The sequence below is a fragment of the Marmota marmota genome, unplaced genomic scaffold, assembly GCF_001458135.2.
Source record: "Marmota marmota marmota unplaced genomic scaffold, marMar, whole genome shotgun sequence".
Taxonomy (NCBI): Eukaryota; Metazoa; Chordata; class Mammalia; order Rodentia; family Sciuridae; genus Marmota; species Marmota marmota.
The window spans coordinates 971,843-993,609 of NW_026000242.1; the positions used below are offsets into that span (position 1 = coordinate 971,843).

Consider the following 21,767-nt stretch of genomic DNA (forward strand, 5'->3'; position numbering starts at 1 on the left):
CAGAGCCGGGCAGGGCCAGGCCGGGAAGAGGGGTGGGACCGAAGACCCCGCCCCCCAGAGCCGGGGGAAATCGCACGGTCCTGGCGACCAGGTGGCGGCGATGTCCAGGCAGGGTGGACGTGTTGTATCCTCAGTGTCTCCTTGAGGCCAAAGCCAGGACCTTCGGAGACGTGGATGGCGCTCCAGGTTTCTTTCTCTTTCCAGCCACCGCCCTCTGCCTCCTGGGGCCTTCAGAAATGCATTCGGTCCCTCCTCTTGCTTCCACGCCAACTGCCCTCCCTCCCCACCGGAACCAAGGGAGGAGTGGTCTGGGCCCCTAGATTTTCCGCTGCTTTTTCTTACTCCGCCTCTCAGATTGCTCAAGAATCCTCTTTCCGCAGGGCATCCTGCCCAAGAGAGCCCCATCTCCTTCCACCAACCCCTCCTCCAATACATGCAGATACGCTCGCCCGTGATCTTATCACCTGTGATCATACTGCGCTTTAGAGCCGATCTGATCTGTGGTTTTTCAGCTGCCGCTATCACAGACCCTGAGCTTCCCTTCAGGCTAGTGGCTGTTGTCTCCGCTTGTAGGTTCTGTCCTCCTGCCCTTAACAGCCAATTTGGGTATCTCTTCTCAACACCATTTACCTATTGCAGTAGTAATTTTAAACTTTAATTTGTATGCTGTTTTCTCAGAAAGGGATCATCCCCAATCCCTCTCTACCCAGCTCAGCATTGAATGTTCTTATCTCTTAGGCACTTTGATAACCCTGTCTTGGACTTTGTGCTGGCCTCCCCAAAAGGAAGCTCTTAGGCTTAGTCCTGCTTGAACCACCTTGGTCCAGGGTAGCAGTGCCACATCAAGGCTTTTGCTTAGAGGGTAGACTTAGAGCTGCTGGCTTTTCTCCAGAGCAGCTACATTCAAAAGCCACATGGAATGCTAGTGGAGTCTCTCTTCTTCCAACTTCTCTTGCAAGCTACTGCATTGGCCTTGATACAGAAAGCTCCTTTAGAAAGGTGGTGGGATAGGTATGGGAGGTTTGTTGGTAAGATAAGTGTGAGACAGCAAAGCATTTAGGGTTTGTGGCCATTTGTCTTGATTAGCTTTCTGCTATCACTGTCTACCATAAGTTAGTAAGCAGGACTGGAGGGAGAGTAGGAATATTTTCTCCTAGGACCAGACACCTAGGATACATAATGTTTTCTCCCTTTCTCCTCCAGCTATCCCCATTTTGCACTCTGTATATATACTATCTTGCAGTAGACAGTTATTTCAAGGGTAAGGCAAGGTTTACTATGATGTGAGGGATTCTTACACATTACAAACTATACTGAAGAGGTAAGTTGTATGCTTATAATGGTTTTATCTTCCCAGTTAATTTGACATAGACATAAAACATGAAACACCCCTACACTTCCTGTTTTGGCTGTCTTCTTACCAACAAACCCTCCTTTAATTTGGCCAACACTGGAAAAGTTGGATTCATTCTGCATGTATCTCCAATTTACTTTTTTGGCGGGGAGAGGGATTGCCATGGATTGAACTCGGGGCACTCAACCACTGAGCCACATCCCCAGTTCTATTTTGTATTTTATTTAGATACAGGGTCTCACTGAGTTGCTTAGCACCTCGCTTTTGCTGAGGCTGGCTTTGAACTTATGATCCTCTTATCTCAGCCTCCTGAGCCACTGGGATTACAGGTGTGCACCACCATGCCTGGCTTCTGATTTATTTCTTTTGCCTCAAATTTATCTTATTAATTAAAAGCATCTGAAAGGCTTCTTAAAAACAGATTGCTGAGGCCCACCCACTGAGTTTCTGATAGTAGGTCTGTGCTGGGGTGTGAGATTTGCATTTCTAACAGGGTCTCAAGTAGTATGACATTGGTGTGGATTCATCACTTTAAGAACCACAACCTTTGACAAAACTTTGTGATATAAATGTTGCTGAGATTTGAGGTCCAGAAGACTTTTTTAGTACTTCTGTGCTGGAAGCTAATAGTAGTCTGGTATTTTGTGGGGAATTTCACCACTTGTATATGGGTTCTTTTTTTTTTTTTTTTTTTTTTTTTTTTCTTTTTCTTTCAGTACTGGAGATTGAACCCAGGGGGTACCATAGCACCAGGCTACATCCTATCTTTTTGTTTTGAGACAGGATGTAGTTGCCCAGACTGGCCTTAGTGCAATTGCTGTCGCCTCCAGAGTCACTGGGATTACAGACCGTGCCACTGCACCAAGGGCCTGGACTCATTTGTAAAATGAAGTGTACTTTAAAAAAAAAAAAAAAAATGAATACTACATTATCTTTATGCCAAATTTAAGATGAAATATTGATTTTTTTCATAACTTTCATAGTTCTCTTGAAAGGAGATTCCTATTTTGATCATATATATATATTAACACCCACATTCTAGGTTTTTGCTGTGAGTTTCAGTATTGCTAAAGTCCCTGCCATTTCTTAATTACCCCTAAATTCCTCAAGCTCAGAGCCTGTTCTTTTTTTACATGAAATAGTGTGGGACACACAGCCAACTGAGGCTCAGTAGATGTTTGTGAACTGAATGAACTCTATCCCCTACTCTCTTCCCTTTCACAAAGTTTGTCTCTACTAATATTTTACCACCAAGTAAAGCAGGATAGACTTGACTGATATGCCACCTGAAACTGGAATAAATGCTAATGTCAGATTCCCACAACTCTTCCTGTGAACTTTTTTTAACCAAGAAGCCCTGGCACCCAAATTTCTGAATTTTCATTGCTTCTATATCCAGGTTAATGGAAAATAAATAGAAAAAGCTTACTTAAATTCAGCTTTTTCTGAATTTATTTATTGGGCTCCTTTTCTACAGAATATTGACACAGTGGTAGGCACTAGGAGTACATCCTTGCTCTTAGAGTCAGGCTCACCGAGTAGAACACAGTAATCTGTGTCCACACTAAAAATGACTTCTGTCTCCTTGGGTCATGAATTAGTTGGCAGTAAAACCTGGTTCTTCCGATTTCTCCAGTTCATCAGGCACTGCTCCCATCCTATATGTCTCCTCTATGTATCAGAAAACCAGAAGGAAGTCACCTGGATGCAGCAGGGGGTGTCCTGGCCAGATGTGTTAATTGCAAAGGCAAAAATAGTAAATAACTTTTGAATTGACTTGTTCTCAGTTATCCATATCAACACCTCAGATCAGACTCTATTTGTGATATGTTATCCTATTATTCCCATTAAATGTTTCCTCTAAAAGTAGTTGACATTGACCATGTTTGTTGCAGAAATTGAATACATCTAGTTTAGCTCTGGCTGCCAAATAAGAGCTGCTGCCCTCATCGGGGTGGGTGTTAGGCTTGATGTCCCTTCTTTTTCCCTGAGGCTTCATGATTGACCTCAAGCTGGGGATGGTGGTGCACACTTGTAATCCTAGCTACTCTAGAGGCTGAAAAAGGAGGTTCAAAACCTCTTCAACTTAGTGAGACCCTGTCTCAAAGTAAGTCTTTGTTAAAAAAAATTGCTGGGGGTATAGCTAATTGGTAGAATATTTGACTAGTATGTATACGGCCCTGGGTTAAATCCCTAGTATCACCAAAAAAGAAAAAAGATTGACTGCTTTATTTAGGTTAGTAACTGATTCTGGGTTAACATCTCTTAAGGTTAAAAAGTCTAGCTTCACCAGACATGGTGGCACACGACTGTAATCTCAGCCATTTGAGAGGCTGAGGCAAGAGGATCACGAGTTCAAAGCCCACCTCAGCAATTTAGCAAGGCCCTAAGAAACTTAGTGAGAGCCTGTCTCAAAATATAAAGTAAAAAGCCCTGGGGATATGGCTCAGTGTTTAAGCATCCCTGGGTTCAATCTGTGTTTGGTTCTAGTACTTCTCAACTATTGAATAAACACATATATTATATGTGTTATATTATTATATAACTCAATGAACAAGCCACATGTCCTTGTTCCTCTCAAAGCCCCTTCTTAATCATCATCAAAAATCTGGGCAGTTTCTCAAAGGCCAATCCAGTTCTCTGCCTTTAGGTAGAGAATCATCCGTATCTTCCAAATGAGTTGATGTGACTTGACTAGATCTTTACAAAGTAGAACAGGAGGTAAAATGCAAGTCCTCTACCTTAGCAGGCAGAACTGACTACTATCTTTGTTGTAGTGGGGGTGGATAACTGAGAATTAATAGAATTTTTATCAATTTTATCTTGAGTAGGGGTCTTTCTAAGTTGCCCAGACTGGTCTGGAACTTGAGATCCTCCTGCCTCCGCCTTCCAGGTACCTGGAATTATAGAATAGCACGCACCATGTACCTGGCAAAAACTGTCTTAATATTGCTTCATAGGCCTGAGTATACAACCATAGAGAAACATTTTAATAGAAATACACTGAATTGTTAAAATTTTTATCTTACATTTTCTTGTTTACCTTTACCCTCAATGACATTTTATACCTACCTTAAAACTTTACTGCTGACCACAGATCTCCAGGATTTCGGGTTAGAAGACATTTGTATCTTCCCACACTGACCTTCCTGTACCACCCTCTTTTTTGTCCTGTCCTGTCTTCCCCTTCTCTACACCTTATTCTGTTTCTTAAAACCTATTGTAATAAGCTTTGAGCCATTCATCCCCTTGCTACTCAAATATTACTTTTATGAAGGAAAAAAATTCAGTGACAAATAAATGTGTATATATATATTTATATTGATTTATTATTTCGGTATGGAGAATTGAACCCAGGACACTTAGCACTGAGCTGTATCCCCAGCCCTTTTTATTTTTTATTTTGAGATAGTCTCCCAAGTTGCTGAGGCTCACCTCAAACTTGTGATGTTTCTTGCCTCAGCCTCCTGAGTTGCTGGGATTACAGGCATGCACCACCACACCTGACTGGCAAAAATATTTTAATGTGATAGGGTTTTGTGGGGCTGGGGATATAACTCAATGGCAGAGTGCTTACTAGCAATACAAGATCCTCAGTTCAAACTTTAGCACCACAATAATATTAGTAATTTTTCCACGTGGTTTGATGGTTCAGCATGATATATTAGAAGGCCCAAAGTCAGGTAATCTGTTTCTTTTCATTCCTTTTGCCTTCCCAGTCAAGTTTTCATAGGACTTCTTGGGTATATTCATTGAATTTACCTCAGATTGCTTCCTGCCACTTATAGGAAGGAGAGGAGACTTTGATGTTGGTAAGTAGAAGTAGAAGAATTGCTGACACTGTTTTTCAGGAGGGGTACCTATTTTTAAGGTTCCATCACATCTGTTCAAAGGCTTTGATTTAATCTTAGATTATAGGACCTTCAAAGCAAGGACTGGTTTGTTTTTTCTTTGGTTTAATACTTTATTTATGCTATGACAGTAAATCAAGATTTTCCCTGTGCATTCTAATTTTTTTAGTAATCAAGAAATAAAGGATTGTTCACTTGTTTATTGTTTAAATTTTACCTTCTTATGAAAAGGATTTAAAAGAACTTGAGGGAAAAAGAATAAAATATATGGAGCACCTTCCCTATGCCAGATTCTATGCTAAAGAATTTCTGTGGGTTACTTCATTTACTCTTTAAAATAACTGTGCAAAGTGTCACATGGCTAATAAAGCAAGGGTAGGAATTCAAACCTAGGACTCCAAAGTTCCTAACCATTACATGCAAAATCTGTATATAGGATAATTAAAATAAGAATAAAAGAATTTTTCCAATAGAGGGATCATATTTTATTCTGTTAATTTTATAGAACAATGACATTAGAGGAGAGCAGTTAACAGTTTTTGTTAGTGTTTTTCTATTCTGAAACAGTGAGGGGAGCTGTTGAAAGGTCTTAGCAAGCAATAATATTCAGATTTCCAGATTATGGGCCTACATTAGGGTTATCAGTATCTACTAAATATAATCATTCAAATCTAACCATCTCTTTTCTTCTGAAGATTAATTATTTGCCAATAAATATGCAGAGCACCATCTTTCCCATAGGTAGGAAAAAACTTTTGTCATTTAGTGTCCAGAAAAATCACTCCCTGCTAGTAGTATTGTATAGTAGAGAACTGAATATTCTTTCTTTGCCTGTGGTTTTCTGTGCCCATTTAGAGAATTGACTTAGAATATTCACTGGCATATGGCACCTTCAGATAAGGAGAGGGGCTGAGTGGAGAATAGAGAAAAAGTCTTGTCTTCCCCCAGGGTCTTCCCCAAATGTGTCTGGTGCATTCCAGGAATACACTAAAGAGACCAGGTCACGGGGCCTGCCCAGGATTTTAATGTCTGCAGACGTTGTTTTTAAAATCTTTGGGGACCAGATCTTTTACTTTTCCTGACCTGGCGTCACACTTTTTCTGTAATATTCTGAAGTCCAGTTTTTATCTTAACTGTGGAACCATTCCAAGGACAGACACTGAAGAAAGGCAGTAGAGTAAGAAGAGTAACAAATCTCAAGGCCAGGCTTTTATGCCTTGTACTTAAGAAATAAATGATCGTTCACTTGTTTATCATTTAAATTTTGCATTCTTATCAAAAGGATTTAAAAGAGCTTGAAGGAAAAAGAATAAAATATATTGAGCACCTACCCTATGCCAGATTCTATGCTGAAGAATTTCTGTGGGTTACTTGATGAATTGTAGAATAAAAACACAGCTGCTTCTGTGTTCTGACTCTGTTACTACTTGACATTTTCACAGTATATTGTAGTTCATAAAGCTCTCACAGATCTCAAATAATCCACTGAGTCAAGAGAGTGATTATCTACAGAGGAGTCTCTTGTGTATATTGTTAGCTTGCAAAACCCTTAAGAGTAGCCTCAGTAATTTGGGGATCCGGCTGGAAGGTACCTTCTTGGGTACCTATCCTGGTGCTCTGCACACCACCACCATGCCTCCTGTTCTTTCCCATCTCTTGTCCCACCCCAGGATTCCTCACACATTCCCACTGTTGCTGATCTGTTTTCCTTCATCTTTTTAGGCCACAAAAGTGAAAGCAAAGCAAGCAACAGAAACCTCAACTTGTGATTTCCAAAGGAAATTTTAAAACCTCTGCAGGTTTTATGTTGTTGTTTTTTGTTTTTGTTTTTTGTTGTGGTTGTTGTTGTTTTTTGTTGTTGTTGGTTTGTGTTTTTCCTAGAGAGCAAAGCTGTTTGAGGAGGAACCTTTCTATCAGGACATACATTGTAGCATCCTTAGTATGGAATTTCTTGTACTTAGTGCTACATAAGAACAATGACTGGCATTTTTATCATAATGGAGACTTTAATCTTAGTGGAGATCCTTTTGTTAAGCCAGAAGACCCTATGTATCAATTCTGTCTTCTCTCCCCATTGTGCAGAGATGGGAATGGTGTGGGGTGGGGTAGGGGTAGGGAGAGGTGTTGGAAAGCTTTGTCTGGATAAGTAATCAATATGTAGTTGCATTACTTAATGTCTGATTTTATACTTATTAAAGTTGATTCAAATCCTCAAAGGAAAATGATTTTTTTCACATGTCCAGTTTGTATAACTTATATTTGAATTATTCTCAGGGTGATCTGAAAATTCTTTATGATGAAATAGTTCCATCACTTGGGGAACCACTAAGAATGTTCTCTTATATTCACAATGCAAAACAATAAATCTCTCCTTATGTTAATTTGTCCAGAATAGTTTGCTGGACAAATCAACAAATAAGGATTAATATGATATGGTACCTGTCCTTCCAGAGACAAACTTAGAAAAAATAAGTGTTCTCTGCATTCATCAGGTACAAAGTAAGTACCACTTCTGAGTATCAGCAGAGCACAGCATATCCCTGTCCTCAGAGCTTACAGTCCAGTGAATCCAACAGTAATAGCTAGAGGAACAATTTCTCCCAACAGATGATGTGCTGTGGGGGGCGGGCACATATTCCTATGGCTGCATAATCTAAAGGACCAGAGAAGACATTCTGGGAGCTGTGAGATCTGAAGGATGAATAAAGTTAAGTTAGAGAAGGAAACACAAAGAGTATTTCAGACAATATGCAACATCAGAAAAGCCCAGTGAGGAACTAGAAAAGAGGGACATAGAACCATAATTTGAGCAACGACATTCAATGGGAGAGGCAGTCATGGGAGAAAAGAGGTAGTCAGAGACCAGGTCATGAAGAGGCTCTGAGTATCAAATTTTAAAGAGTTTAAAATGTCATCCTAAAGACAACGTGAGTCCACTGGCAGATTTTGTGTGTGAGAAAGTTCACTCAGATCTTTGCATAATATTGCAAGTACAGGTAGTGTACCTATTATTAAAACTCCTGTGCCTATCTGTCCATGTCTCCTCTTTTCTCCATCTCGAAAACTAAAGAATAAATGTATATATTCCAGAAATAGAAGTAAAATCTAGAGGAGTAAAAGCTGACTCTATCGTGGCCCAAGTATATTTCAAACCAAGATAAGGTTTCTAGGGTTGGGGGTTCCATACTTGTGCTACAACAAAGATATGACTTGAAGTAATAGTGGAGCATGTGGAGATTATGAATTGAGCAGCCTGCCAACCTGGGACCTCAAAGAGTCACCCCTTCACTGAAAATCGGCCTACTATATAGAGAAAGTACAAGGGATGGGCTTTTCATAACCTTGGGTGGGTCAAAATTCACTTGAGGGCAGGGAGGACCAAAACATATCCTAAAAATGTGATTCAAAAACATGGAAACATCCAAAATCATTGAAATGTTAGCATTTAGGTAAAAGCAAATGAAGTTCCATTAAAAAGGCTTGCTTTTGCAACTTAAGGCCCAGGATTCCCAAAGAAATAGTCTTACAAAAGATGGGCATAAAATTTAAAAACTATAAACCACCATGATGTAGAGAGAGAGCCTAATTAGTTCAAGAAGATCTAGGAATTATGGAACTATCTAAAATAGACTAGAAATATGTTGTAAATGATGGAGGATAATAGAAAAGTGAAAGCATAAATGAAAAGGTTTGATGAAGAATAAAAATGAATAATATGGTCATTGGCCATAAACTAATTTGAAGTTCAACAGCAGGTGAGACAGCTATAAAAGCTCACTGGATAACTAAAAGGTCACTCAGGAGGTTGTCATACAACACAAAAAGATTGAGAAACAATGGATACCTCAGACTGCTTGTGGACTCTGGGCTGGAGGAGGACAGGACCAAGAACACCAGTCCTGAAATTTGTTCTAAATCATCCATTCAGAATATAAGTGCTTGTTATATGCCAGGGCTGATTCGGGGGTGAGGATATGATAATTTTTTTAAAAGGTCCTGGTAATGCATTCTTGTGTATTGTAGTGGCTCCACCAGAGAAATGGCAATGGAGATGAAGACATAGATGAATATGTAAGAAATTTTTTTAGAAGTTAGAATTAATAGTACTAGTAAGAAAAAGAAAGAAAAGAAAAAATGTAGACGTACATGAAAGAAAATTATTTTTTTCTATTAAAGAAGGGAGGGGAAAAAACCTCAGGGTAGAAGTTCCTTGTTTTAAATACATTCATTGTGTATTTTTATTGATATTAGTGACTTGAAGGAGTTTCACAAGAAAAATGAACAATGTCTATGTAATATGACATACCCTGTGGTAAAAATGTGCTCAGGTTACTCTGGAAGCACTTAGGTAATATCTAACCAAGGGTAGGTGAAGTGGGATCAAAGAAAATAGCTCAAGAAGATACAAAGTCTGAGTTACATCTTGAAATATAAGTGAAATTTAACCAAAGGTACAGTCAGAAGGAGGAGTATGTCCAAAAGCTAGAGTGGGACACTTGTGTATTTTGCATGCACACTGGGTACATGTGCACACACATGTAAGGATTGGCAAAGAGAGCAGATGGAACAAGATGAAAGTCAACCTGAAACATAATACATAGAAGTTTGTTCACTTCCAAGACAGGAAAGAAGGATCTTACGTAGGGGAGAGACATGACCAGATTTACCATGAAAATTTATTTTGGTGATACAATGGATGGTAACTTAAAGGTCACAACTCTAGAGACAGATGGCTCATATATGGAGACAGTTGCAGTAATCCAAATGAGAATTGATGAGAACCTAAACTAAATCATAGGAATGAAGAGAGAACCTATTAAGAATGCAACACACCTTGCAGTATTGAGGGAATGGAGAGCACTCCATGCAGAAGGAACGGCCTTCAAAAGACAGGGAGGCCTGAGAAGACAGGCTATTGGTGGAGATCAGCAGTGCATCCATTAACAGCTGAGCGGTACAGAAAATAGGGTAGGAGATGCAGCTTGAAAAATAAATTGGGTCCTAGCTCAGTGGTGCATGCCTGTAACCCCAGGACTTGGAAGACTGAGGCAGGAGAATTGCAAGTTCAAGCCCACTCTCAGCAACTTAGCAAGAGCCTGTCTCCGAATGAAAAACAAAAAGGACTGGGATATAGCTCAGTGGTAGAGTGCCCCTATGTTCAATCCCCAGTATGGCAAAAAGAAAACAGATTGGAACTGAATGTGAAATGCTTTGCTTGCCATTACCAGGATTTGGAATTGATTTTACTAACATTAAAATGATACTGGTTTTAGTTGGGCACAGTGGCACACGCCTGTAGTCTTACCTGCTAAGGAGGCTGAGACAGGAGAATCTCGAGTTCAAAGCCAACCTGGGCAACTTAGCAAGGCCCTAAGCAACTCATTTAGACCCTGTCTCTAAATAAAATACAAAATAGGGCTGGGGATGTGGCTCAGTGGTTGAGTGGTCCTGAGTTCAATCTTCAGGACCAAAAAAAAAAAAAAAAAAGGTACTGTTTTTAAATACTGAGATATGTACTTGGAACTGTAATTTAGAAAAATAGTAGTTAACCCTGCGGTGCCATCACTCTTCTAAACACTTAGATTTAATCCTCATAGGAACACTATTATATTGCTGTCATTATTATCTCCATTCTATATATAAGGAAATCAAAATCAATATAAGAATAAATCTACCCATAGTCTCACTGTGGTCTCATATCTAGTAAACATTAAGAGCCTTGATTCAAACCTAAGCAGTCTGACTTAGGATTCTCACACTTAATCTTACACACCTTCCTCACTGTTTGCAGCCAGAGTTCACATTAGAACAGCAAGTAGCATTTCTAAAGATACAGTTGTCTAGACTACCTGAATCACAATGTCCAAAAGAATGATGCATGCAGAGAGTTCTGTTGTACTTTATTCCCAGTTGACTACTACAAGGATCCCAGTTAGGAAGCTATAGTAGGAGTCCAGGTGAGAAATGATGAGGGGCTCCAATTAAAACAGCCAGCAGGAAGGAAGAGGAGGAAGAATTTATAGTCTTAAGAGGTAGAATGGGCTTAATGAACTGTAAGCAATGGGAAATAATTCAAAGTTAAATCCAAGAATTATAGAATTGAGTGTCCCCTTAACAAGTGATGATATCAACCAAGTCAAAAAGAAGGTTGTTTTTTAGAATAAGTAATAAATCTGGTGTTGAACACTTGAGTTTGGAAGTCTGTGGGTCATCCAATTAAACATTGTCTTTTAGAGTGCCTGTGTGCCAACCACTATTACTTTCCTCAGTATTGTCCATATAATCTCTTCCTTGGATCTCTGAGGATTCCCATGTCACAGAAATTAATATTGTGTATAAGCCTAGAATGCACCTCCATAAAGCCTTCACCATCTCTGTCAGTCCTGTTGACATGTCTTTTTCTCACAATACACATGCTAACACATGTAAATATCTGTGTGCATATAAAATGCTATGAATATACTGTGGTCAGTACCGAATTTGTTTGGGGTTTGGGTTTGTGTGTGTGTGTGTGTGTGTGTGTGTGTGTGTGTGTGTGGTACTGGAGATTAAACCCCAAGTGTTCTGCCAGTGAGCTACATCTTCAGCTCTTTTATTTTTTATTTTGAGACAGGATCTTTTTAAGGCTGGCCTTGAACTTGCAATCCTCCTGCCTCATCCTTCTGAGTTGCTGGGATTTCAGGCATGCACCACCACACCCAGAAGTACCACTTGATTAACAGGTTATGAGATCCCTTTCTCCAGCCATTTTAGTACTACAGGGAGTTAGTACTACATGGCTATAGTCTGTGCAAGAGATGATGAGGGCCATATTTAAAGCAGCCGCAGGAAGGAAGTAGAGGAAACAGATTTAGAAATTAAGAGGTAGAATTGGTAGTAGTCATGACAAAAATGTAATGTTTCCCTATAGAGAAGGAACCTCACCTAGGAAATAGGGTGGAGGGCCATGCCTTCAGTCATAGATTTTTCTATCCCAACTAGATCTCACTGCAACATATGATGGTAGAGGTGGAGGTTGGAGAAAGGGGGATTTATTATTTGAAGAAGTATTACAATTAAAGAAGGATTACAATTAAAGTTAGAACTGTTATCCTAGTGCATAATCTCAGTTAAGCTGTTCTTTATGTCTCTACTCCAGGTCCCTTGGGAGAAACTTGAAGTGTCCAGGCGGAGACGGGGATTTTTCCTGTGAGCTCTAAATGGTGTGAGATCATCCCAGAGCCAGAAATGGCTGCAGTCTTGGAACTAGAGGACCAGGATCTTTGGGAAGAAGAGGGAATTCTGATGGTCAAACTGGAGGATGATTCCATCTGCAGGCCAGAGTCTATCTTACAGAGGGATGACCCTGTGCTGGAAACCTCTCACCAGAACTTCCGATGTTTTCGCTACCAAGAAGCTGCAAGCCCTCGAGAAGCTCTCATCAGACTCCGAGAACTTTGTCATCAGTGGCTGAGGCCAGAAAGGAGGACAAAGGAGCAGATCCTAGAGCTGCTTGTGCTAGAGCAATTCCTCACCGTCCTGCCTGGGGAACTACAGAGCTGGGTGCGGGGCCAGCGGCCAGAAAGTGGCGAGGAGGCAGTGACGCTGGTGGAGGGTTTGCAGAAACAACCCAGGAGACCAAGGCGGTGGGTGAGGAGGGGGAGTCCTGATCTGTGTGATGTGGAGGGGGATTGTCTACTGGAAGGCTGGATTTGCGGGGAGGGCTCACAGGGCCCCCATAAGTTATCCTTTAAATTTAATCAGTTCTGCTTTTGGGTTGCTCCTGGATCCATGAGCCCCACGGGGCAGGGGTATGTGTGTGTATGAGTGTGACCTTCTGAGTTTTGAAACATCTGCTTAGGGATTATCTGAGGAGTCATAGTTTTAGTTTTCTTTCTTTGGATGTTAATCGTGGGGTTCCTCTGGAGGAGGATTTTTTTTTTTTTTTTTTACTTCCTCAAAGGTTCTCGACCCTCAGTCTCAGACCCCATTTCCAGGATGGTAAGCTGGGGAGGCAGACAGCAAGGACAGCTGCATTTGGGATAGGTGAAGGTAGGCAGGATGGGAACATCAGAGCCCTGGGTATTGGGAGCAAGGGTTGAGGGAAGTGAGAAAGCGGTGCAGTACCTGAGTGTCCCCCACCTTGTCCTGGTGAGGTAACCTTCAGCTCTTCTCAAATCCTAGTGGAATTGGAGTTTTGCCTCCTCTTCTGGGCCCCTCTGAGAGTTTTTCTCCAGGCAGCTTCTAATAAGCCCTGGTGACAACCAGGAATTTCCCCTTGACTCCATGGTGACTGGAGGTTGGAATTATTCCCAGGTGACTGTCCATGTTCATGGCCAGGAAGTCCTGTCAGAGGAGACAGTGCACTTAGGGACAGACCCTGAGTCATCTTGTGAGCTGCAGGATGCGGCACAGACCTCAAGCCCTGAGCAATTCCATGAGGAAGCCACCCGGAACCCAGATCTGGGGATGCCAGAAGAGCAGAGCCTGCGCCATGAAGAGGAGTTCCAGCCCCTTCAGAAGAGCGGTGGGAAACCTGGCAGGAAGGGAGGATTGTGACAGAATGCAGGGAGGGGGGATTTCTTCTGCATCAAGGAGGCTGGGTAGATTGTAATGGGAAAAAAACACAAAATCCTGGATGTTGAGAGGAGATGGAACCAGCTAAAATTCCCCCAAAATGGGGCCAGGTTTAAATAGCAATATTCTTGTTTGCCTTCTTGGCATTCTGATTTTTGTTGTTGTTTTTGTTTTGTTTTTGTTTTTGTTTTGCAATAGTGGGAATTGAACCCAAGGGTGCTTTACCACTGAGCTACATTCCCAGCCCTTTTTAACTTTTATTGTGAGACAGGGTCTCATTAAATTGTTTAGGGCCTCACTAAGTTTCTTAGAGCCTCACTAAATTGCTAAGGCTGACCTCAAACTTGCAAATCTCCTGCCTCAGCCTCCTGAGTCCCTGGTATTGTAGGCCTGTGTCACCACACCCCCTTAATTGTCTTAAAGGTAGTGTTGGAATGCCTTTTCTCCTCTCAGGCCAGTTTCTTGATAACTAGGAAGTTAAAGCTACCTGACAACCAAAGATGATGGGATATGTCCAGCTCTTTGCCAGTTTGGGGGGTACCCTACATGTTGCTTATCTCTGCCTTGTTTTCCTCATAGAGGTTCCAGTGTACCAGGACTCAGACCTTCCTGCAGAGAGGAATTCTGGAGACCCAGAGATGGTTGCCCTTCTTACTGCTCTGTCACAGGTGTGCCCTACTTCCTCTGCACAACAGAGAACTTGTTTCAATACCTGTTGGATGTTAGTCATATGCTAGACCAATCAGGTAGGATGCAAACTTACACTCTCCCTTGGCAGTTTAAGTTCTCAATTCTGCAGGTATATGGAAGGAGGAAGAAAATAGATTCTAATAGTCTCCATTGTATCTGCAGGCTGCTTTATTTGCCATTGACTAGAAGGGTTTAAAAAAAGGGGGGTGCTATTTTGGGATTATCTTGTGACACTCCTACATAGTATTGTTTGTTTTCCTGTTTAGTTTTGAAGTTGTTAAATTAAAGGGTTTTAGTTTTTGTTTTTAGGAGTAACTTTGCTAGTCTTCTGTAAGAATGTCTCTACTGCTGTGCTTCTCATGTTAGGAACCTGAAACCATGTGACTAAAGAAAAAAAGAGTAGAATTCATCCATGGTTTTGGATTGTAATCTAGCTGAGGAAAAATGTCTTATTTATGCTGCAGACTGTGAACCTGATAAGAGATTAGATAGGGTAGGTTAAGGAAAGCTTCCTAGAGAAGGTAAATTTTTATAGAAATGAAGGTAGCATTTAAACATCAAATAGGGAATTGAATGATGACTTTTAAGAGCTTGGGTTTTAAACAATATCCTTCAGCAGAAGAAAATAAGCCAGTCCTGAAGGAATGCAGTGGGGTTTGAGGGGCAGGAGTAGGGTTAGTGGTTCCCAAAACTAAAAAGTTGGGAAATGGCACCAATAGGGGACACAGCTTCCTGAGAAGAAGCCTTATGACCCATTAGAATTTCTTTCATCTCCTAGATGGATCCTGCCTATGCATACAATTTTCATCCTAGAACAAAATACCGTAGTATCCTTATCCTCATTTTATGGAAAGAGGTATGTGAGAATTCTGATTGGATTCTCATGTTGTTTCAGGGCCTGGTAACCTTCAAGGATGTGGCTATATGCTTCTCCCAGGACCAGTGGAGTGATCTGGATCCAACACAGAAAGAATTCTATGGAGAATATGTCCTGGAAGAAGACTGTGGAATTGTGGTCTCTCTGTGTAAGGAATTTCATGTTTTTCTGGAGCATTCTAAGTACAGAGATCTTTTTCCTGTTGGAAATTTGGGGGATCCTAGGCCTTAGATTATATGCACTGAACTTCTTATGCTTACCCCACCAATGAAATAAATGGATTACTTAGTGGAAGAAGATGATATTCTTCCAAGTTAAAGGGAAAAGAGAAAATGTTTAAAAAAAAAAATGGCTGGAAACCTCTAACAATAAAATAAAGCTATAGTGTTATAGCTTTAGTATAGAAATATTTGTGGTAAGCATATGAGTTTAGAAACAAGCAAAAGAGATGGAGATGATGTGCTTTCCTGAGTATGGGAAAAGGGTATAAATTTTACATCAGTGTAATTATTGAGTTGCAGGCAGAAGGCCCAAGAAAGGCAAGAGATAGGCAATTCTTGGTTAGAGGTACTCCAAAAAGACCAAAGATTTGACCAACTGAGCTGTGTATTCACTATACAACCTACCAACCAGAAAAGATCTGCTCTTAACACAAGGAAGTGTTGAACCAGTCGTGATGTCCTGTTCTCCCTTTCTTGAGCAGCATTTCCAATCCCCAGACTAGATGATATCTCCCAGGTTAGAGAAGAAGAGCCTCAGGTCCCAGATATCCATGAGCCTCAAGAGCCTGAAGAGCCAGAAATCCTGAGTTTTACCTACACAGGTGAGGAATGACAGAAGGGGTCTTACCACCCTGAGTGGGCAGTTCCTCTAGTCAGTGCTTCTCTCTCCTCTAGGGCCCTGTCATTGGTTCTTTTGACATGTCAGTCATTACTGCCATCTCCCTCTGAAAGCCAGACTCTTCTGTCATTTTCCTCTTCTTCGCCCCTCTCATCATTTGTTTGAGGGATAGATGTTACAAAATGGTGAAAGAAAAATAAAACAACTAAACTCCTAGAATTGCAGCTATACCATTTACTGTACAATTCACTTAAACCCTTAATTCCAATCTCCACATTTATAAAATGAGGATAATAATACTTGGCTATGCTAAGGCTTCTTGATGTTATAACATATAAGAAAGTGCCTGGCCATGACAGGCATTCACTGGAGTGATTATTTCCTTCTTTCCCAACCTCTACACATATGAAACACATGTTTCTCTCAATATGGTCTTGCCCTCCCAAAGCCCTTTTTAAAAATACCCCTCATTGTGTAGAAAGCATTGTTAGAGTTATAATGTCTCCTTTTTCTTCTCGTCCCTTCTATAGGAGATAGGAGTGAAGATGAGGAAGAGGGTATTGAGCAAGAAGATCGGAGTTTAGAGGATATGCACAGGTCTGTTTTGGGAGATCCAGAAATTCATCAGACACCAGATTGGGAAATAGTCTTTGAAGATTATCCAGGTAGACTTAATGAAAGAAGATTTGGTACAAATATTTCTCAAGCTAATAGTTTTGTGAATCCTCGGGAAACCGTTCCTGTCCACTCCGTGTTAGGGAGGCACCATCACTGTTCTGTATGTGGGAAAAACTTCACATGTAACTCCCACCTTATTAGGCACCTGAGAACTCACACAGGAGAGAAACCATATAAATGTATGGAATGTGGAAAAAGTTACACACGGAGCTCACATCTTGCCAGGCACCAAAAGGTTCACAAGATGAACACTTCTTACAAATATCCCCTAAACCGAAAAAATGTAGATGGGACTGCATCTCTGATCCAGGCTGAGAGAACTCCACCCGTGGAGAAACCCTACAGATGTGATGACTGTGGAAAGCATTTCCGCTGGACTTCAGACCTTGTCAGGCATCAGAGGACACATACAGGAGAAAAGCCATTCTTCTGTACTATTTGTGGCAAAAGCTTTAGCCAGAAATCTGTGCTAACAACACACCAAAGAATCCACCTAGGGGGCAAACCCTACTTGTGTGGGGAGTGTGGAGAGGACTTCGGTGACCACAGGCGGTATCTAGCACACCGGAAGACACATGCAGCTGAGGAGCTCTACCACTGCAGTGAGTGTGGGCGCTGCTTCAACCATAGTGCAGCATTTGCCAAGCACCTGAGGGGACATGCCTCAGTGAGGCCCTGTCGGTGCAACGAATGTGGGAAAAGCTTCAGTCGGAGGGACCACCTCGTCAGGCATCAGCGAACACACACAGGAGAGAAACCATTTACCTGCCCTACCTGTGGGAAAAGCTTCAGCAGAGGATATCACTTAATCAGGCATCAGAGGACCCACTCAGAAAAGACCTCCTAGCTTGGTGCCCGTGTGAGATCTGTACTTAGTCCTCACCCAGGATGAGATGGGAGAAGGGACCTTTTCTAAACTCTTCCTAACCCACCCAGACCATAAATAGCCTCTTCCCACCACCAAGTAAAAGTTCCAGGAAGAACCACTTAATCTTCTGTATCTTGAGGAGATATTTTATCCAAAGTACAGCCTGAATTGAGGCTTTTCCACTGGAAGGCTCCTCCTGCCTCTATCTCAAGGGTATGAAGTAGGAGAGTTAGAAGATTTAAGAGGTTATTACATTTTCTGGAAAACAGACTGTTACATATCCTCGAGACTACTTACCAGCCTCAAGTTTAAAATAGCTAAGGACAACCCCTTCAGTTTGGTAAGGGACCAGCCTAAAGGGTACTGTCCTTACTGGGCTCAAATCTTAAAGCACACAGCACTGAACTCAAGACCAATTTTTGTCCTGGTAGTTTTGCCACACACGGGATAACTGCAGATCCTTCACTGTCTGACTCACTTCTTCACCATTTGGATCTTGGCAAGCTGCTCCTTTCCCCATTGTCAAAATGATACTGGTGCCAGAAATTAGAAAGGAAGGTCTCATCAGAAGTCTCTTCCTTGTCTTTTTTGTTGTTACTGTTATTTGTTTTGTTTTTGTTCCCTGTCTAAATGCTCATGCCTCTGGCCTTCCTACTCTTCAACCAGTCTAATCTCTTGGTTGTATGCCTGGCACTTCTGCAAGTGAGATGTAGCACTGTAGTGCTGAGGGATTCAGTAAAGCATAATTAAATCTTAATGAAATCATTTACGTTCCCACATATGTAGAAGCTCACCCTTTCCCTCTCTCCTTTGCTTGGGTTGTGAGGGGTTTTGAACAGTATCCATTTACAAAGGCACTTATAACAATAACAGAACCATGATTGACTGGGTCACTTCATTTACATGAAGAAAATTGAAGAGGATCTAAGATTAAACTATGGAAAAATAGGAAAAAAAATGTTGCTGCAGGCCAAGACCATCAGTAATATTTTCCTGACACACAGTCCCAATCATCCCTGCCTCAGTTCCTAATGTCAGGGGAAATTATGAAACCCAGCACCCGGGACCCTGAGGAGTTAACTAGGAGTAAATGGCTTTCATGTTTCTGTGTTTGCTTTTCCTTATGTGATTTTATTTTCATGTAATTAAGAACTAAATAGTAATATCTCCTGGTGGTCCAAGGGTCTCTATCCAAAACTCCATGGAGATGAGCCGAATAATTATGAACCTCACCTGCTCGGATCCTGGGAGTGTCAAAGACTGGAGAGACATCCTCCATAAATGGTGCGCAGGGTATGAGATTAAAGCATGGAGGGGAGACAGTCTTCTGTGCCTGATTTCTTCTGCTTTTATCACAATCCATTGTATGCTGGTATACACCAGAGGAATACAGTGGGTTGAGTGGACCTGCCCTTAACAGCCCAACAAAGAAATTTTTTAGCCATTAATAATATTGGACTGGTTTGGTTTTAATACCAGTTCTAGAATTGTCCTAGAAATATGCACAAATGAAATAAAATGACACTGGCAGTCAAATTTCCTGGTTTCTGGCACCTTCTCTTTTGCCTACTCCCTTTCCAGAGCTTTGGGGTCCTGAGGCTTCTGGAGGTCATTCCTACTTATAAATAGATCTGGGAGTACAACATAGTTTTCCATGTTGATAGTGAAGGCTTTGAATAGTTAGCAGAGCTACAGGTGGAACATAAACAAAAGATTAAGATGGAGCATAAACAGGATAAGATTAGAGTCTGAAGTTTGCAGAAGAGAATCTAATATGCAGGCATTTCTCATCCACTCATCTAAGGTCTGAGCACAGTTTGTCTTGGGAGAAGTGTCAGCCTCAGAAGGTAATTTCTCCTACCACTTATGGAAGTTGATGAGATATTGAAGGTGACAGAAAAAAATTTGACTTTTCTTCTGTTTTATCTGTGCAATTAAATAAATGAAAGTCAAGAGACTTTACAAGAGTATGCATAAGGAAAAATTTGAGAAATTGGTCCAATTTGTTGGAACATGAATACTTCTATTACTGAACCTCTGATCCCTTTTGTAAATTACTGTATTTTCTGTGGTTCCTGGAAGAGTGTGCTGTGTCCCAAATTGGAACACAAAACACCAGTTTGCAGCAGCAGGGTCAGTGAAGGAACCTAGAAGGAAGGAAAAGCAGTCAGCTGACCATGGGGAGGTGAGGCCAGAACCCCCTAGAACTTGGTTAATGGTGGAATCCTAATATCTTTGAATACCACACCCAATAAGCCTTTTTAAGGCAGTGGTTATATTATTTGGAAGAAACTATAAAGTATCCCAATAAATTAGTCAACAGAATATCTGGGTCAATCAGAATGGAGGAAATGATGTACTAATAAAGGTACAAAATTAAGAGTTCTAAGGAAATCGTACATTATAAAGTAATTTTAAGAGTAACCAAAAATCATTCAACCTCATCCACAGAGTACAAAGAGAAATGTTAAGAGATGAAAATAAAATGTTTTTGTTTTTTTAATTTTATACTCCAAAGTAGAGTCTGGTGAATTCAGATGAACTTTACTGAGAATTTTGCAGATGGGATTAGCATCGAGTATTCAAACCAAAGCCCACTGGGGCGGTGGGGGGGGGGGGGGGGGGGGGGGAATGTGCTGCCTTTTCCAAAGCCTAACTCAAGTGATAGATCTAATAAAAGACACATGTTTCGACTGAGCAGCAGAATAGGGGCCAATAAAATGCCCCAGTGAACCTTAAGTTGGTAGAGGCCATTTGTTCCAAAGTTCTCTGATCAGGGCAGCAACCTCTAGATAACCCTGATGCACGAGGGAGTGAGATAATATTTATTAGAAGAAAAATTTAAATAGTATTTTGATTGGCCAGGTTCCTGGAAGGACAGTAATCCAAATGAAAGGTATGGGGCTCCATGATGATGTAATAGAACAAAAGGGTAGATATGTTGACCTAGATATCAATATTGATTGTTTGAAGCAAAAATCACATCTTGTGAAAATACAAGACCTCAAGAACAAGATGGACAGAGTAGAAGGAGTTAAAATCTAAGACTCAGGCACTATGGAAAAAGTGGTGAAGTACTCTGTGCACAGAAATAAAGGATATGAGTTATCTCTAAAGTACTAGAATAATAGTAAAATGAAAATATTTAACTGGTATGTTAAAGAAGGAAAATAATGAAGTACTCAAACATTAATGCAAATGGCCAGGCTAAGTGGTACACACCTTTAATCCCTGCAATTCAGGAGGCTGAGTCAGGAGAATCAAGTCAAGGCCAGCTTGGGCAACTACACTCTGTCTCAAATTTTCAAAAAGAATTTGGGGATGTAGCTCAATAGTAAAGTGTTCCTGAGTTCAATCTCCCAAATTAAAAATAATAGTAATAATGCAAATGAAGATAAAGGGAATATAAAACAGGTTTGTCATATAGATAACAAACAGATGATAGCTAAAAACCCAAATATACAAATAATCACATTAAGTGGATCAGATACTACAATTTAAGACCAAGTTAATATCATAAGCATACACACACAGAAAGAGTAAACATACAAGCACATTTTAAAATAATCGTTCTTGGAGATTGAATGTGCTACAAAAGGAAAAAGATCTCTCCACTAGGGGCAGAGAGAAGATCACACTGTGAGAACAACTACCTGGACCAAAGAAGAGCAAATCTGGGGGAAAGGAATGGAATTTATTATGGTAAGAGTACAGAAAGAACAAGGAAACACCTGCTTTTTCTTGGTATGGGAACCCCTTTAGCCAGTTACCACTCATTTCTTGAATATAGCTTAATGATTTGTACACTGAATGCTCAATGTACCTTGCTTTGTCTTCAAAATATGTGTTATAATTGTTTTTTTTATTTTTTATTGTTGGTTGTTCAAAACNGGGTTGTTCAAAACATTACAAATTCTTGACATACTCATATTCCACACTTTGATTCCAAGTGGGTTATGAACTTCCCCCCCTCACCCCATACACAGATAGCAGAATCACATCAGTTTCACATCCATTGATTTACATATTGCCATACTAGTGTCTGTTGTACTT

General features: G+C 40.7%; 1 protein-coding gene across 7 annotated transcripts in view; it reads left to right on the top strand.

Annotated features, from left to right (window-relative positions):
- Znf202 (zinc finger protein 202) overlaps positions 1-19,234 on the top strand; it is a 19,656-nt gene extending 422 nt beyond the window's left edge. The window contains exons 1-7 of one of the 7 annotated variants that reach the window (XM_048795584.1): positions 49-186; positions 12,344-12,834; positions 13,501-13,711; positions 14,341-14,429; positions 15,347-15,476; positions 16,032-16,151; positions 16,699-19,234. In XM_048795584.1, coding sequence (XP_048651541.1) covers positions 12,433-12,834; positions 13,501-13,711; positions 14,341-14,429; positions 15,347-15,476; positions 16,032-16,151; positions 16,699-17,693 — 1,947 coding nt within the window. In that variant the 5' untranslated portion in view covers positions 49-186; positions 12,344-12,432 and the 3' untranslated portion in view covers positions 17,694-19,234. Of the gene's footprint in view, positions 1-48; positions 187-4,834; positions 5,167-7,337; positions 9,277-10,652; positions 11,928-12,343; positions 12,835-13,500; positions 13,712-14,340; positions 14,430-15,346; positions 15,477-16,031; positions 16,152-16,698 lie in introns of those variants that run through there. The other 6 variants (XM_048795585.1, XM_048795586.1, XM_015489710.2 and 3 more) reach the window with 6 other exon arrangements.
- Positions 19,235-21,767: the final 2,533 nt, after the last annotated feature.